The sequence below is a fragment of the Leguminivora glycinivorella genome, chromosome 17 (genome assembly GCF_023078275.1).
Source record: "Leguminivora glycinivorella isolate SPB_JAAS2020 chromosome 17, LegGlyc_1.1, whole genome shotgun sequence".
Taxonomy (NCBI): Eukaryota; Metazoa; Arthropoda; class Insecta; order Lepidoptera; family Tortricidae; genus Leguminivora; species Leguminivora glycinivorella.
The window spans coordinates 10,179,393-10,197,852 of NC_062987.1; the positions used below are offsets into that span (position 1 = coordinate 10,179,393).

The 18,460-nt window shown below is 40.8% G+C and overlaps 1 protein-coding gene across 1 annotated transcript; it reads right to left on the bottom strand.

Moving 5' to 3' along the window:
- Positions 1-371: 371 nt before the first annotated feature.
- Positions 372-18,347, bottom strand: LOC125235433 (symplekin). Its single transcript, XM_048142000.1, is given in 14 exon segments — positions 372-776; positions 3,280-3,423; positions 4,740-4,883; positions 5,433-5,551; positions 6,552-6,657; positions 7,432-7,538; positions 8,092-8,289; positions 12,664-12,912; positions 13,024-14,567; positions 15,512-15,593; positions 15,596-15,692; positions 16,096-16,291; positions 17,547-17,740; positions 17,882-18,347. Coding segments are annotated over 14 exon segments (3,330 nt in total). The 5' UTR covers positions 17,927-18,347; the 3' UTR covers positions 372-671.
- Positions 18,348-18,460: the final 113 nt, after the last annotated feature.

Here is an 18,460-nt window from a genome sequence, read left to right on the forward strand (position 1 = left end):
GTCACAGTTTTGTTTTCTTTCAACCCCTTATTTGCCAAGAGTGGCACTGAAACTTGAGTAGTTTCATGTGCTCTGCCTACCCCTTCATGGGATACAGGCGTGATTGTATGTATGTATGTATATTCTGTCAAACAAGTCTGTCAGTAAATAAGAACTAAGAAAACTATAGGTATCCTTTTCTCTAGCACCCTAAAGAAAAGGATGCATATAGTTTTCTTTGTTCTTATTTACTGACAGACTTGGTTGACAGAGTATATGTTATAAACGGCCAAGGGTAACCCACAGGCTAAAACCACATAGGAAAGCAAAATTCAGATAATATCTGACGTTATATTATATTATAATAACGAGGGACAAGTCAAAACGACCAATCAATTATTCTTATTTTTTATTAAATACAAAGTCCATTTCGGTAAGTTGTGACTATCTGTAAAATACAAACGTTTAGGCACTAAACCATGGCGCCTGCACCTTTTCACGTACGTTTCCATATTTCCTAATCCGTGAGATTATGCGGAAATAACAAATTATGTGGTGTACTAAGCAATTAATTGCCCTAGTATGTCATAATTTCATCAAAGTTCGACGTTTAAAATAACATTCGCACCGCTGTCAAAATCGTTGCCAAGTTATGTTGGACTGAGTCTAGTGTCGCTAGTCGAGGGGCGGGGTCATTCCATCCCGGGGGGGAGGGGTTCCAGGGGGTTTCCCAGCGGGTTTCCGAGGGGGTTTCCGTGAAGATTTCCTGGTGGAGGTACGGGAGGGTACTGTTGATCCTGCAAGAGAACATCAATTAAAACACATATTTTCTTCAAAAAATAGTAACGCAACCTTTCCCTCTTATTCATAAACGTTCACTGTTAATAAGCCGATAAAAATAATTTGTCCCTTTCTATCACACCAATACGTCGGAAAGGGACAAACGTTTTTTATCGGCTTGATAACCCTTAGTTTTAGAATAAACTGTTTTATTTTGAAACAATACATTTTAATGAAATCTCGATATTGAGTTGACAAACTGTTCAGTACAGTTCAAAATGTCTTTTCGTAATATCAAAGACCTATATAACTTCGTATAGACCGTTAAAGCCTAAGAAAAAAACGTACCCCAAAACCATACAGGAAAAGGTACGGTGAGCTAGATGGCGATACACCTTTGGGGTACGCTCGGCTAGATGGCGCTAATATTAATATTTGACATTTTAAAACATATCAAGCTAAGAATATGGGCCAAATTGTCAAAACTGAGGTTCAAAAGTTTTAAGCCTGTGTCGAGAGATGGCAGTCTATGCACTGTGATTACACATTTTACTTTGACAGTAACTCTCTATAATACTCGATCCTCTTTGGTAATATATTGACTGAAGTACATATGTATTTTGAAATACGCAGCTTGTTTTTACTTAGTAAATACTTACTTCTACGCTGTAAAGTAAGTAAAAAATATGTTATTGGCACAATAGTGGTCTAGGGCATCAGTTTTGTTTTGTGTTGGCAGCGTGCACAGGTCTCGTGAGCAAGGAGCCCTCTAAGGATACGGACAAGCCTTGCTGTCAGTTTTCTCTTAGGGCCGGTTGCATCAAACCGTCTGTCGCCGTTAAAGCGTTAAATTTTATTGTATGGGAAGTTCCATAGTCGTCTGCTGCGTGACGATGATGTGTCTGTCAAATGTGGTTGATGCAACTGGCCCTTAGTCGCTTTATACGACATTTACGAGACGAGATGTGGTATTTTTTTTTCTGATGGCACGGCACAATCTGGAGAGGTTGCGATTGCAGGAATACTCGTTTCTAACGTTGCTCCACTAAACCGCTGACTATAGTGGCCGAGTCACAGAACACCCCACTAGAAGCCAAATGCAAGCGATATTGTTCGAGACGCAAATCACCAATCCTTGCGGGGTGAGGCGGGCGCGCACGGTGCTGCCATTGGTCGTTTCAAATAATGGCGCGCCTTTATGATTAGCAGTAGGGATGGGAATGGGACATGTCTATTATAGACAATGGTACCGGTACCAGTACTGTGGTGAATTTGTTTTGCAACAAATTATAATATTATAATTAAATTATAATAAGGCCTAGTTACCCTTCGGGTTGGAAGGTCAGATGGCAGTCGCTTTCATAAAAATCTACCAACCTACGCCAAATCTTGGTAGTAGTTTCCAAAGCGGACCCCAGGCTCACATGAGCCGTGGCGAATGCCGATGCCGGGATAACGCAAGGAGGATGATAATTGTGATAGCATCTCAATAAAAATCATTCTAGTAACTAATAACTAAACTGTGCATTTTTACTTACGTTTACTAAGTTAAATAACCAACTAAATATTCTAAATTAATCAATGAACTAAATACCACTACAGACTCTACAGATTCTAGATAATTATTCACTATTACAAATCTGCTTTCTTTTAAGTATATTTCATAAAATGGTAGCACATGGTACGAACGGCAGTACGAAGTTCCCGCAACAGACATAAACTAACATGGCCCCATGCCTAGTCGTTTACGTGAAAGGGATAGCATATCACATTGTTAACTCGGTAAAGAGGGATGGACGCGCCTCGGCGCCGCTCAGCACAACCATATTGACCAGTATAAATGAACTCCGCGGACAATAAACAATATTCAACAAAATAATTAATTTGACTTAACTGTGGAATGTTGTTCCATCTTTTTTACATGTAGAAGTGTTAGAAGACTTGCCACACCACTTTATGCTGTAAGAGACCATTGTTTGCAACCAAAATTGATTATTTAAGATTTTTTCCCGAGCGGACACGGACACTGTTAGCGGGTCGTATACTTGGGCGCTACTGATCGGTGTCGCACGCGTTCAAACTTTTATAAACCTGATTTGTCGTATGCTTGGTGACCGCGAGTCGCCCTGTAAGGGCCATCTTGTTGTATTGATCTGTGGGCCGAGTTTATATTTGACTGGGCTAGATTAGATAGTCATTGTGCCATTGACCCCTTAATTATCTCGTGCGGCGCGTCGTTTGTAAGAATACGAGTATAAAGTTGATAGGCAGTAACCGCGCGCTTAATTTTATGTTTTAGGCGGTCAAAGTATTGAAAATGCAAACGTATCCACTCGCATACGTACCCTAACGTAACGAGTGTAACGAGCCCTAACTACACTGCGATGATTCGGTGACTAACGCCTGCTCGCCAACGAGAGAGAATATTTGGGCACGTTCGGTGTCGCTAAACAGGAGTTTCTTGTACAAAAAGCCTTCTGCAGGTGGTATTGTTTCCTCCCTGGTATATGGCTTACATACCTGCAGCACGGCCCGCAGCGCCGGCACGGCGGAGGCCAGCGCGGCGGGCTGCGGCGGCAGCGCGAGCAACACGGCGCCGGAGGCCGGCAGCGTGCGCTCGCAGCACTTCACCCAGCCCTCCCACGCCACCTTGTTGTTCCACACCTGAACAAAAACATAACAACCACATGAGATTTCAACTGTTTATAAAGCCACTAGACTCAACGAAGCGCGAAAGCGAGCGAGCTACGATAACCGGGTCCACACAGAGCGAGGTACAGTCAACCAATCTGAATCCTAGGCCACTGTAGAACCCTTTCACAGTAAAGTCAAACTAACTTCTATATAGCAAATAAAGAACGGTGTCAATACGACAGGGTTCTAGAGTGGCCTAGGATTCTAATTGGTTGACTGTACGCCGCGAGATAATGTGCTCGCGCGGCAGACGTGTCTCGGCCGAGGCCGGTTGCTCGGCCGACCAAAACGCAGGCACTGCCTCAGCCGAGGCGTCTACAATGTCTACATACACGTTTGCCGCGCGAGGAAATCGTCTTGCGAGGTGCCTCGTTCTGTGTAGACCCGCCTAATTGAAAATATGATGCATGAAACTTAGGTATAGCGAGTTACGATTGGAGATAAACGCCCTAAGACCGTTCACATTATCTGATCCGATATCGGATGTCGGAAGGATTTCAATAGAAATCCAAGATGGCGCCTGTAATGTATGTGATATCGGCCCGACATCCGATATCGGATCGGATAATGTGAAAACGCACAGCCGAGTCCACACAAAGCGAGATACAATATGCTCGCGTGGCAAACAATTCGACCGAGCAAAACGCGCGCACTGCCTCGGCCGACGTTTATCGCGCGGGGTGCGACGTGCCTCGCTTTGTGTAGACTCGGCCTCGGCTATTGACAAACTAGTGGCTGCCGTCTAGTGCACGACATCTAGTTTAGCTCCTAGCGGCCCGCCATATAAGAAAACAAAATCCATTATAACAGAGTTGATTGTATTTCGTTTCCCAAATCGAACAAAACAAGATAAAAAAGCGACTCTATTATATTTAACTAAAATTAAAATATCCTTGAAGGTAATTTATGTACTAATATTAAGACATAGTCCCCAAGACGTAGATGTAAAATCTACATGAATAAATTTCTAAGTACGCGTCAGATAGGAATCAATCAACAACAACCAACAGAAAATTTCCCCAAACGTTTCTGTTACAAAATTTCCAAATAAGTTACTGTTTAGTTAGCCTGTAAAATATTCACTACCAGACAAAAAATGGCGCCCTACGTCAGAAACCAGTCGTAATTTATAAGTATAACCGCTCGCTTGTATGGCGAGAACCCGACTAGCTAGTGCGAGTGCCCTTGGTTGCGAAAGCGTTAAAAGTCTCAGTCAAAAACGCAGTCACACTATGTAACCATTACATGGGTACAAGATATTTTGAAACTAAAATCTTGCAGCTTACCTCCTTCTCAATAAGCAGCTGCAGTATATTGAGCACGAGTGGCTGCAAGGAGGGGTGCAGCGTCAGCGCTTGTAATACCGTTCGCATCAGTAACACTGGGATGTCTGGCTCTTCGATTAATTGCTGTAGTACTATCGCTAGCACCTGAAATAAGAATAGGGATAAGTATTTTTATACTTCATCATAGGTATGTACACCCAGTTAGTAACATGGCACTTCAATCATAAGTAATAATTACCTAACCTAAGAATATCTCAAAGTTATTAGTGTCACAAAAGAATATGCAAATCGATATATCATATAAATCATATTATAAGGTATCAACCTTTTAACCGTTTCTGTGCGGATGACACGAAAGGCGTGTCATCAAGGTTTTTTTACGTATGGCGTATGACACGCCAGGCGTGCCATTTTAATATGACAAGTTGTTCGTCGCCACAGCGTAGTTTTTGAAAATGGAACACGCAACTGACGCAACGAATCGGTTAATTCATACAGTAACCAAAAGGCAATGCAATTGAAGTCAGGCTGTCCTTTTCGCATGCGATAGGGACGCACTGACGAGATAAGGTTTATCACACTAGTTTGCTACGCCTTCAGGCTTCTTATAGTCGGATTGTCGGTCGTTTGTCGAACTGTTTTGATATGACATCGTTTTATTATAAAAATATGACATACAAAATGATCACATACCTCCTGCGTGAAGACCTGCTTCTCCGCGAAGCACAACGCTGTGGCTTTGATGATGTACTTGAGGTCCACAACTCCAGGGTCTATGAGGTGCAGAGCTATCAGCAACTCCGCAGGGGAAACTGAAATGTAATATTATTTTAACGTATCTTATATTGATGATGGAATGGAATACACATTAGGCAGACTTTTCTAAACACTACGGAAAGTTACGAGGGCGACACTGAAAGTTTTTAGAACTGGCCACTTGTAAAGGATATAATTAAAACATCTGGTGGCCTAGCGGTAAGAGCGTGCGACTTTCAATCCGGAGGTCGCGGGTTGGATCCCCGACCCGTACCAATGAGTTTTTCGGGACTTATGTGCGAAATGTCATTTGATATTTGCCAGTCGCTTTCGGTGAAGGAAAACATCGTGAGGAAACCAGAATAATCCCAATAAGGCCTAGTTACCCTTCGGGTTGGAAGGTCAGATGGCAGTCGCTTTCGTAAAACTAGTTAAAATAATAGACTGATCGTAGCTAAAACAACTGGCCTGAATTTCAAAGAATTGCAAAGGTGAAAAAATTTATATAAGTATATGATTGCTTTGGAATGTTTGTCTATGTTATACGTTGACACGTATTAGGTAGTCATTTTCAACATTTGCGTCTATAACTATAACGGGCAAGTTATTTTGGAATCAATGAATTGTGATTACTTCTTAGTTATTTAGACAAACATCCTACCGTGAACAGTATAACACTTTTACTTACAAACATAATAGGCTGAAAGGAATAGTAATGAATATTAAACCATATACAAGAATTATTATTTAAAGTATGATTTATTTTATTGAGGTCGAAAAGTTATTGACGTGGCAAAAGTATCACAAAATAGAAATTTGTTTGGATCCCTTTTCGTTTTTCCCCACCGTCTCATAAATGACATAGCGTCACTACTTTAAAAAAAACTTTTATCTTCGTCTGTCAATGAAAAGAAAATTGTAGTAAGTATGTATGGAATGCATATAGACTTGAACAGCGTGAGATACGAGATTTTTTAAAAGTAGTGACGATAGGCCATAATAGCAATAAAAAAAGACACCAGGGTAAAACCGCCCAGTAAAGTAAGCCACACTTACCTGGTAGAACATCATCGTTAGAGTTCTGCAAACCAAGCAACTTGTTAAACACCTCTTTCACAACCATCGGGTTCAGCTTTATTAACTTTGGTAGCGCTGCTACAATCTATGGACAAAAAGTTAGAGAATCATTAAAAAAGTTATAAACATTATACGACCAAATAAGAAGGTTAACTACTACGCTTACGTGCTATTGCACAAGTCTCGGACACTGGCGATCAAATACATGAAAGAGGCGCGTTCCTAGCACACATTCTAAGCTAATGAGTGAGATATGACAGGTCGACTGTTCGCATTTTTGACAGGCGGTAACTGTGAGGTAACCGAGAGCAGGTGGGCGGCACTTTCAGCGGGGAGCGGGAGTGGCCGTGGCCATACTGTACGATAGTACTCTTTATTATACTGTGCCACAAGTGTTATATGAAAGCACTAGGCTGGACAAGCCGTGAATAGTCAGAACACACCTCGGACACTGGCGATCAAATATATAAAAGTACCTAAGTTCATACGCACACAGTCTAAGCTCGTGTAGGTGAACGCATACCAAGCTTGTTGAGATATGACAGGTCGACTGGTCGCGTTTTTGACAGGCGGTAACTGCGACTACTGTGAGGTAACCGAGAGCGGGTGGGCAGCACTTTCAGCGGGGAGCGGGAGTGGCCATACTGTATGATAGTACTCTTTATTATACGTCATGGTGCGTAGATAAGAATCCAATTGTTCATGTAATTTGGCTATCATTGTTCGTGCAATAGATAGAGATAAGTACCTATGACGCGGTACGGGGCCAGACTAGCCAGTTGTCTATGTCCCTGGAGTTATTCCTCAAACGCACTGAACATTTGCGACTTAGAAACAAATGAAAGATATAGGCACTAACCTCTTTCTTGGAGAGGCCATTTAGTACGGGGATGAGGAAGCGAACGTCGGACACGCGCGTCGCGTACAGAGCCCGTACGCGTGATACCAACTCCTGTGTCGGTGGGTCTGCGAAGAAAATTATGATATTATTGTTGATTGCATGCGTTTAACCTTTCGAGACCCATACGTCAAAAACGAGCAGTCAATTTTGACTTATGCCAAAATTAATTAAGATGTCATTTAATTTTTTAAGCTGTTTCCCTGGGGGGTCTTGAAAGGTTAAAGTTGCGATACGGGAGAAATTTGCTCGCATTTTCTTCGAATTAGCTGTTAGTGTGACCTTATGCTTAAGCGACAATTGGTACTATAGATAGATAGATATATAACTTTCATTTCTCAGTGTCATTACGCGGCAGCCTCGTCAACAGGCGTATCGGCGCCACGAGGGCAGTCATTCAGTAACGCAAGGCTTTTATTTGCACAAATTAACAATAAAAAGTACAAATGGCGAACTTAACGCCTTAAGGCATTCTCTACCGGTCAACCATTAGGCAAAACAGAGATAGTAAGTTTGCTTTTCGCGTCGCCCAGCGGCGACTCTACTATATAAGAAAATCGGTCTACTATGTCGCGGTCGGGGGTTTTTTCGAAATTTTAATTTAGTGCAGATATGAGTTACTTTTCTCCGTAAATATATGCAGCAGCCTCGTCAGTAGGGTGTCCGCTCCGCGCGGGCAGTCGTCCAGCAGCGCCAGGAAGGCGTGGCGCCTGGCGGCGGCGGCGGCGGCGCGCGCGGGCGCCTCGGCGGCGCGCAGCACGGCGCGCTTGCCCTCCGCCGGCGCGCCGCCGTACACGCGACCCACCTCGATCATCAGATCTAAGGGAAAACACACTTTAATATGCTGAACTGCACTCCTCGTCCTATGATGATCATAGGATGATTTAGACTTATTTATTTCATAATACAAAATTATAATATTAATTATTGCGTCGACTAATGAATGGGCCATTTTTTTCAAAGTTTTTTTTACATTCCGTTACCATTTTTTCATACATTTTGTATGGCGAAAGACCTCGCGATTCTGAGTATGAATCGCGTAAAAAATACCCATGTTACAAAAAAAGTAGGGTGGACAACTTTGAAAAAAAAATGGCCCGAATATTCGTCACTGGGAAATGACATCATTATATAAAAACCGGCCAAGTGCGAGTCGGACTCGCCCACCGAGGGTTCCGTACCTACAAAACTTTTACGTTACTCACATAATTGTAAAGACTGGGCTAGGCTAGAAGTATAGGTTCTCTAATGAGCATAATTGTGTTTAGCGCCACCTCTCGACGAATTCGCAAACTAATTAGCACAGCTTGCGTGAGGTCTTTTATAAAGTTAACCAAATTCAACATTTTTTATTTTATTTTAAAGTAGGTGTTTTATATTATTTATAAAATTTCGTAGCTATAAATTTTAACACCTTTATTCATAAACGTACACTAAAGTTATCCAGCCGATAAAGTTCGTTTGTCCCTTTCTATCACACCAATACGTCGGAAAGGGACAAACGAAATTTATCGGCTTGATAACTTTAGTGTACGTTTATGAATAACGGGGTAAGTAAGTATGGTAAACATCAGAAAGGGTGAGTAAAACAATCTGAAAGGTTCTAAGTTTTACTTAAAGGTTTTTTTTAATCTAATCCAAATTTGGTTATGGTAGCTGAAAAAGTATACATGTATAACCACAGAATATATAATAGTACAAGTAGTATAACGCAAGTTTCTAGCAGGAAATTACTAAATAAATATTATTTAGTAAATACATATAGGTACTCTTGTATATGCTAACTAAAGCCGAGCTATAAAGGTAGCTGAATAATGTCAAATTGTACGACAACGAGAGACGTGAGCCGACTGCGCGAATGAGTCGCGCTTTCTTACGACAGAAATTGCTTGACAAATATACCGGGTGCCCCTGCCCGGTAATTAATGGACAACCTTTTAACCACCAAGAGGGCACCCTACAGAAAATCGACATTAAATTTTTAAAATTTTAATACCTACTACCTAAAATTTTAAAAAGTGTGAAAATCTCGAAAACCAGGCGACTTTTACTAAACCTTAAAGTCGATTTTCTGGACCAGTATAAGGTGCCACTCTTGGCAAATAAGGGGTTAAAAGAAAACGAAACTATGGCATTGCAGTGACAGGTTGCCAGCCTCTCGCCTACACCACAATTTAACCCATATCCCATAGTCGCCTTCTACGACACCCACGGGAAGAAAGGGGGTGGTGAAATTCTTAACCCGTCACCACACAGGCCAGGCTTATTTACCAAGAGTGGCCGGAGTGGCCCTGAAGCTTTAGTAGTTGCATGTGCTCTGCCTATCCCTTTATGGGATACAGGCGTGATTGTATGTTGTTGTATGTATGTTGTATAAGGTGCCCTCTTAGTGGTCAAAAGGTTGTCCATTAATATCCATTAAAATTTTAAAAAGTGTGAAAATCTCGAAAACCAGGCGACTCTTACTAAACCTTAAAGTCGATTTTCTGAACCAGTATAAGGTGTCCTTTTGGTGGTTAAAAGGTTGTCCATTAATTACCGGGCACCCTGTATAATATTAAATCGTACGAGAGCAGCGAACGTGTGCAGGCAGCGAAGGGAGCCGACCGCGCGAATGTTGAGTTCGCGTCGCGCGGCGAATCCCGCGTGACATCGTCCATCGACACTCCTCCTCCCTCCCTCCCCGCCCGCAGCGGCGCGCGGTGTCTCCGCCCGCCTGTGTATCGTCCTTCAATTTCTTTACATATCGAAACTTATTACTGAAGAAGAAGGTTCAAAATTGAATGAATACAGGTGTATAGATATTTATGTAGCTGACCGTACGATAAAAAGTATAATTCATACACTTAATTGTAAAGATGTAATGTATACGGATAAATGAATTTAATATAGATAGGTAATTATTGATATATGGCAAAACGAAGGAAATTGTTTACACCTCTGCAAATAAGTATCTAATGATAATTTTTAATTTAAGTACCATGTTACTTCACGTACCTAGGTACTTATTTTAAAAACCCTAAAAATGTCTATTGAGTTTCTGCCACGGACCACCATGTGGTTTCTGCATATTCTGCGCTGTGCATAGAATTTGCAGAGACATTGCAGAGAGCGCACGCGGACACCGGCGCGGCGCCAGTGGACGCGTCTGTGTGCGTGAGCTAGGTATGCATACAACTACAACTGCTGTAGGCACCGCCCTCCTCAGTAGATCGATGCGATAACATCGATTTAAACTTCCCTAGCCTCGTGGCGCCCACCGTACAAAGTTTTTGCTAGGGAATTTTGATTCTTATTGTACTTGAGATTGAATTCATTATTAATTGAATTACCGCAGGTGGTAGGTGTGCATATTTTTAAACAAATCTACGTCTTATTGCAACCAACATACCTATAAGTTTAATTCAGTTCGCGCTGCAGCGCGGTAGTTTAGATCGATGCGATAATCCATCGATAATCAGATAATCACCTAAAAACGCGACGAACGCCGTCCACTGCCGCGATCTAGATAATGAATATGACACTGAATTGTGCAAACTATTGGACATAAACCGTGGACGTGGCGTTGAGCGTTCGGATGAATCGGATGGTGTCCTACCGCAATCTGAGGCACTGAATATTTTAAGACTGTGCACACTTATCAGTCGCGGTCGTCAGCCGCGTCCGTCAGACGCGTCCCATAATTTGTTTCAAGCTTTATGTTTATACAGAAGTTTTCCTTTCAATAGCAATAAATAACGTAACGCTTGGCTTGAGTAATATAAACTGTATAGTTAAATTAATGAAATATGTATAAGTAGGATATTGAAATCTTCTTTCTTCGTTGAGCCATCACAGCTAACTTTAATTTACAAACGGTCTTAAGCACCTGCACTTCCGAAGGCGCTTAAGTCATTTTTGGTAATGAAAAAAAAACCACAACGTTCTATGAACATTGGTCAAGTGCGAGTCGGTTTTCGACTTTTCCATACAAAGAACTCATGAGCGCCTGACCGACTATGATGGCAAAGTTAACGTTTCGCACTTTCAAGACTTTACGTATATATCTCGGAAACGATAACAGATAGAGCAAAATGGACTTCAGATTTGGGCTTTCGGTGGCACAAATTCTACGTTTTCGTCAACAGACACCCTTTTTGGACCGATTTAAATAAAATTTTGCTCGGTCAATTTATAAACGGTCTTAAGCGCCTCTTTTTTAGTAGGAACTTAAGTCATTTTGTACAAATGAAAAAAAATTTGAACAAGTTCTAAAAAGAAAAAGACAGAAATGAATTTCTTTATACCTGTCCAACGCGCTTACACAATTTTAAGACGTTTAGTAACTACTTGCAGCGGCAGTGAGTGAAATTCGTAATCTGAGTTTTTTTCTCTTAAGTCCGACTTACGCTTGACTGTAGATTTCTAATAGGTTTTCCTGTAATCTACAGGGAGAGGGCTATCTCGTGTAATTTTTAGAAAATTTTACGCTAAGTAGTTTCGGAGATAAGGGGGGGGAATGGTCATTTTTTGCTTATTTTCTTAAATTACTTCTAAATTACCAAAATAAAAAATATAAAAAAAATATATTTCAGATGCTGATAAAATGCTCTTTCATTTGATATGTAACACAATATAGTTTTAATAACTTTGATTTTTAATTTTCATTTTCACCCCCCAAAAGTGACCCCTGTGATTAAATTTCATTTAATTAAATTACATGTCCGTCTTTGGGCCATAGGTTTACATACGTGTGCCAAATTACAAGTAAATCGGTCTAGTAGTTTCGGAGAAATCGGCTGTGACAGAGGGACAGACAGACACGCGAGTGATCCTATAAGGGTTCCGTTTTTCCTCTTTGAGGTACGGAACCCTAAAAAGGCGCAAATAATCGCTCAAAAATGTGTGTGCCACAATATTCAAAGAAATCGATCGCTTGTCAACATTTCTAAGACGAACGAATTAATAAAATATGCAACGATATAGAAGTTATTTGTGTCATTATCCATATCCGACGTCATAGATAGAGCCTATGACTAAAGGCAAGCTTGGCAGTCAGCGGTGTAGTACGTTATACATAATGCAATAGATATTTAACTGTTTAAGATTACGTATATAAAGAAACAAGATTTCTTGTTCATATTTAAAATACCCAATGATGATTGCCTTCATTCAGTCAGGTTCGATCTTTAGATACCTACTAGTAATACTTACCCTCATTATCCATAAACAGCGCCATAACCAAGTTAAGGCACGTCTTGTACAGTTCGTCATTCCAAGAGGGTCGCACGCCGTGCCGGGTCTGGTCGGCCGTGAGCTCGCTAGGCGGGCTCGGCATAGCGATGAACCCGAGGTACAATCGCGCGTGTTTTTCTACCACTTTTTTAACCGCTTCTGTACCACTAGCGTATATTTTGAGTGTAGCGTTAAGTGCCTGGTCGCGGATCTCTTCGTTTTGACTCACTGGAAAAAATAATCACTATTTACATCTTGGCAACAAAAAAGGGATTAGAAAATATATCAATACATTTAAACGAAGTATTAATTAATCAATGGAAACATAGCGATACTTACTGACATTCGAGACGAGTGCACCAACGTACTTATGCGCCCAAGGCGCTCTGTACATACACAGTTCCTCCAAGATCTCTAGCGCTAACATGGGCACGTTATTCTCCATTACCAGATGCTTCAAGTAGTCCACCGAATCCTCAGTTACCAATGGAGCTTCTAAGTATATCTTTCTTAACAACATATCCTTTGCACCTTCAACTGCTGGCTCCCCTCTCTCACAAACCTGGGTTATCAACGCACATAACAGCTGGTTATAATTCTGATCATGCTTCTCGTGCATTTTTGGCTGCAGAGTCACAGGGTGCCGGCTAAAACCTTGCATGAAAGAGTACTCCTCGTACAACCATGATAAAGCCAAGTCGATACGGTTTGACGGGTCTTCTAGGATGTAATTGAGCACTAGTTCGCGTATTTCTGGAGTGTAACTTGAAGCGAAGATGGTGATTAGCTTTCCGCGTATAGCCGACGCTCCGCCTATCGCGGCTTCTTTTTCCGCGTTCAGGATTCTTGTAATAGCTTGTAGAATCAACCTCTCCTTTATTTCCTTTGGTATTGGCCGAGTGATCTCTTGCAGTTTAAGAAGCTTCACCTTCTGTTTTAGTTTAGGAACTGTGGGTGTTTGAGGAGGTATCGCCTTTTCTTTCTCCTTATTCTTCCGTTCTTCTTCTTTGAGGAAATCTTGTCTAGTTTCTTCCATAATTTTCTCGGCTTCTCTGTCTGCTTTGGTAGACTCTTGCAGTTTGGCTACTGCTTGCTTGAGTGTGATTTTTTCTTCATCATCTCTCAGTAGTGGGATTTGAATGGTTTCGGAGACGGGCGGTACCGGCGCCGGCACGGGTGCGGGGACTGGTGCAGATTCGTCTTTAATGAGACTATGTATCATTTTAGCGAGAGACCTCTTCTGAACTTTGCTGCCTGCATTCGGTATGGGCTTGTACAAAGTTAGGAAACTGCTTGGCATTTCGTTAGGTAAATTATTAACAAGCGTAGCTGTCACAAGTTTGACTACATTCTCTGCATTGTCGAGCCCTTCAAATAGGGTGTCTTCAGTAACTGTCGGTTGTTTATATAAACTAGTTTGGCTGTCTTCATCGTAATTAAATTCGCTTCGACTGTTGCTGTCACTGCCTTGACTGTTGCTTTGAGGGGAATCGATTCGTATTCTCTTGGTCGGGATATCGGCAGTTTTGATTTCCCCTACGCGTTTATTTCTTCTCTCTTTAGGGACCGCTTTGTTAATCTCTTGCTGAGTCATGCCAATGTCCATTAGAAGCTGGGTTAGTTGAGGTAACATATCATTTGAGGAAGGATGCTTTATGAGATTTACTAGGAGCATCTTGAGGTGTTTTCTAACGGAGTTGACTTGGGACTGCGAGAGAGTGGGAGGCAGCGTTGTGTGTAAGTCTGCGAGGGCCTGGATGACCCGTGGCATGTATTTCGGTCGGAACTTGGATATGAGGCACAGAGTCGTCATGCAGGCCATGAGGTTGACGCTGGAGATGTGTTGGGAGTTGTGGAACTTTATCAACAGTGTGAAGATATGCCTGGAAAATAAAGTATACATACATAAATAAAACTTTGCATTGTACACCTTGCCTGATTGCAGGAAGAAATAGTTATTTGTTTTACAAGGGGGCAAAGTTGTTGTTTAACCGCACGTGCCAATATTAAAGCCCGAGCAAGCGAAAGATTCCAATATTGAACTGCGAGCGTAGCAAATGGTTCAAAAAGTAGAATCTTGAGCGTTGCGATGGTTTCATGGCACGAAGGTTAAACAAACTTTGCCGCCGAGTGAAACAGAAAATTTTTCACCACACCAACACGAACAAAATACTGACTATAAAACATCAAACTACATCAAATCTATCAATTTGTTCAATATTTATAATTCAAAATCATCATTTATAGGTAATTTCTACCAGCCAGCTCAAGATATCAAGTTAAAATTTGTATGAAATTACTTTGCACTCTTGTGGATAAAATGCAACTTTGCTATCTGTTTTCGAATAGCAAAGTAAGCCTTTGTCAGTTGGTGTGGTGAAAAGTAATAAATGTATGCATTCATATATATAAAAAATATAGCACTATCTAGAAGATACTAGGTATCATCTGGGCTAAGAATAACCTACAGCACACAAAAGTCGCCTCTTTCCTCTCCCAAAGCCTGTCAAGGCTGAAGTCTCATCTCTTCAATAAGAAGTGCTGTCTGCGGGTGAACCATCTCTTTCAGAAATTTGATTTGAGTGTATGGATACCTTTGTTTTGACTATGGCTGGTTTTAGTGTCACGCGGACCGTCCGCGCGGAGCGATCCGCGAGACCAATTTGTATGAAGTTGATGTTGTCGTCCGCGCGGACCCGTCCGCGCCGCTGTAAACGCTCCCTGAAGTTAATACATATTAGTCCTGTGCGGATCGCTCTGCGCGGTCGGCCCGCGTGACACTAAAACCAGCCTATGTTCAGGACAGATATATGTAGCTGGTACTCACTCTGACTCCTCCTCCAAAGCCCTCCGCTTGATAAAAGTCAGGCTGCTTGGCAGCCTGTCCAGACTGAACTCTCCTTCAGCAGGCTCCCAGCTGTCTGTAGCAGCACCACCTCTTCTAGAAACTTGATGGAATGGGTGCGAATACCCTCATTGTCGCTGTCTATCATATTTAGGACTAGGAGCTGGAGAAATAATACACAAATAAAATTTAGACAAATAGTACAAAGTTACAAAGTATTACCTAAAAATCGAGTTGTCAATGGTGAACATAAATTGATCAATTACTTATTATTTATTAGAGAACAACATATGTACAAATGGTAGAACAATAAAAATGTCCTTAATCTTTACAAAATTATTGTAGAAGAGGTAGGTACCCTAAGATTAATTTTAATAAAATACGAAAATTGTGATATTGATGTGACAGGTTCCCACTGTTCCCAGCCTGTCACCTATGTCGCAATTTATCCCGTATCACATAGTCGTCTTCTACGACACCCACGAAAAGAAAGGGGGTGGTGAAATTCTTAACCTGTCACCACACAGGGATACTTAATTTAGATATAGCTTACAAATATCTCTCACCTTGAGCGCAGAAAGCTGTTCCCACACATGCTCCTTATCAGTAATCAGTGCATCACCTTCACAGAGCCATAGCAGGGAGTTCCGGTACACTATACTGGCCGCCTGGATGGCTCGCTTCTGTACTGCGATCACTGTGTCTATGATTGATATTCGCAACTTCCCCACTATAGCCGGAATGTGTTGAGGCTGGATTTTACTAGAAAAAGAAATATTTTGTTGAAAAATTTTTATAAGGTTTTTTTCCATGTTTTTTTGTCTCAATATTTCATTTCATTTAGATTAGATATAGATTAGGACAGGGCTATTTAAACCAGGGTCAAGGTAATAAAAAAAATAGAAAATACAATTATAATGAAAAACTAGAATGAAAAATGAAATTTCTGCACACTTATATTATGTGAGATAGCATTACGTTTTGCAAAGGCTGTCCATCGCTATCCGCGGTAAGGCGGCGAGTGTGATGGGCACCTTTGCACCAGGGGTTGCGCGGGGAGGCCTCTTCCAGTAGGTCGTTTTTTATACCAAATGTAAGTTATTTGGTTTTACAGTTATTTAGGTTTTTTAGATTTAATTTAGTTTTAGTTGTAGGCTAATTTGTACCTTAAATATCTTTTATTCTGTTTTTGATAATTGATTAAAATTTTAAGTCTGTAGTTAGATAGCATCATAAAAATAAAAGTTTGTAAATGTAGATGCCTAGAATATCTGCTTGGAGTTATAGTTACTACCTACATAAAGGTTGTACTAAGTTTTTGTGGACAGATGATCCTTTCAGAATATCGAGTTGCGGCCCATTTGGCGACGAGTTGGCGCGGCGCAATAGAATTCAATGTCGTCTGCACGCTTGCGGTCCGTTTGTTAATGTAGGTAAGAATTTAGAATGGCGGCGATTTGTGAACATCAAAGGAGTGAGCCTTCTGTACTTGTACTATTATATATTCTGTGGCCTGGACAAGCTTTAAGCAAGCTAGTGTATCTATTGCTGGGTATATAATAAAACTATAGCTTCTTCTCAGGCTAGCAAACTAGTGCTAAGGTCAGGATCACATCAGGATAATTTTGATACTTTGTAATTCTATTTATGAGCTTACTAGCTCCACAAAATGACCTAACTATAGACATGACATTAGGCATTACTAGTATATGTCCAAGCATGGAAAATATTACTAGCTTATTAGCAAGCTATCTCACTGGCTACTTTAGCTTGAAAAGTAGGCTTTCTGCTCTAACGCTAGCCTCATTAAACCTAAGAATAATATCCGTCCTCGCTTGTCTAATAGGTTTTGACCTTCCTATCAGCTATCAAAATTAAAGTTTTATTTATCAGATTGCTCGGAGATAAGCTAGATATAGTATGTCTATCTATCGGAATGCGTCTTTTAAAAGGTAAATGAATTTTTTAGAGCCTAATGACTTCTGGTAAAGCTGATAAGAATGCTACTCTTTCTCACCTCACTTCTTCTATGAAAGTTACAACTTGCTTTTTTACTTCAGTGTTTTTGTCATTGATGTAGCTTAGAATGTTCTCCATGTACACGGGAACCATTTGAGGAAGTTGGTGCAACAGAACCTCTAAAATCTTCCGCAAGAGATCCGTCTTCTTCTTGCCATCTGACATGCCAGCGTCGTTTATCCATTGTATAAGCTGAAAAAGGAATGGGGATAATAAAACATGGCTAATATATAATTTGTGTATTCGAAATAATTAATTCAACACAAAAACAATGGAATACAGGGGAAAAGTTAGTGAGGTCTTGAACCGGCGAGTTCACATAGCAAAACGAACCTGGTTTTGTGCGGTTAAGTTCGAGTTTTGATTGAATTTCGACATTTTGGCTGTATTTGCGCCTTCTCAGTTTAGTAAAACAATCTCATTGCATAAATGCAATCATATTTTACAATAATCATACAATTTTATTTTAAGTACGAGGTACGCGGGTGCTGTTAACAACGTTTCATTTATTACATGGCAATAAGTGATGAAACTGTTAGAGTGAGATAAAGTATCAACGTTTGCTGACGTTTGCGGTAAGTAAACATAAGAACAACAGGGATAAAACATACGTTTTTCATACTTTTTACAGCCTTTTTAATTTTGTCGGTTAATAATATGATATATTTGACGTATACTGTTGCAGGGTTGCCAGTACTAAATTGTATATGGATGCGTTCATAAAATGCGAAAGCTTTTTGCTAGATTTATTTATTCATAGTCTGTCAACATTTTCATCACTAGAAAAAAAGCGGCAATTTCAAAAAAACTAGCCTCCTATAGAAAATCAATTTAACTTTTCCATTCTTGCCTCCATTTTTTAGATTCGTAGCTTTTTTTCTAGTGACGGAAATGACTTGACAGCAGTACCTA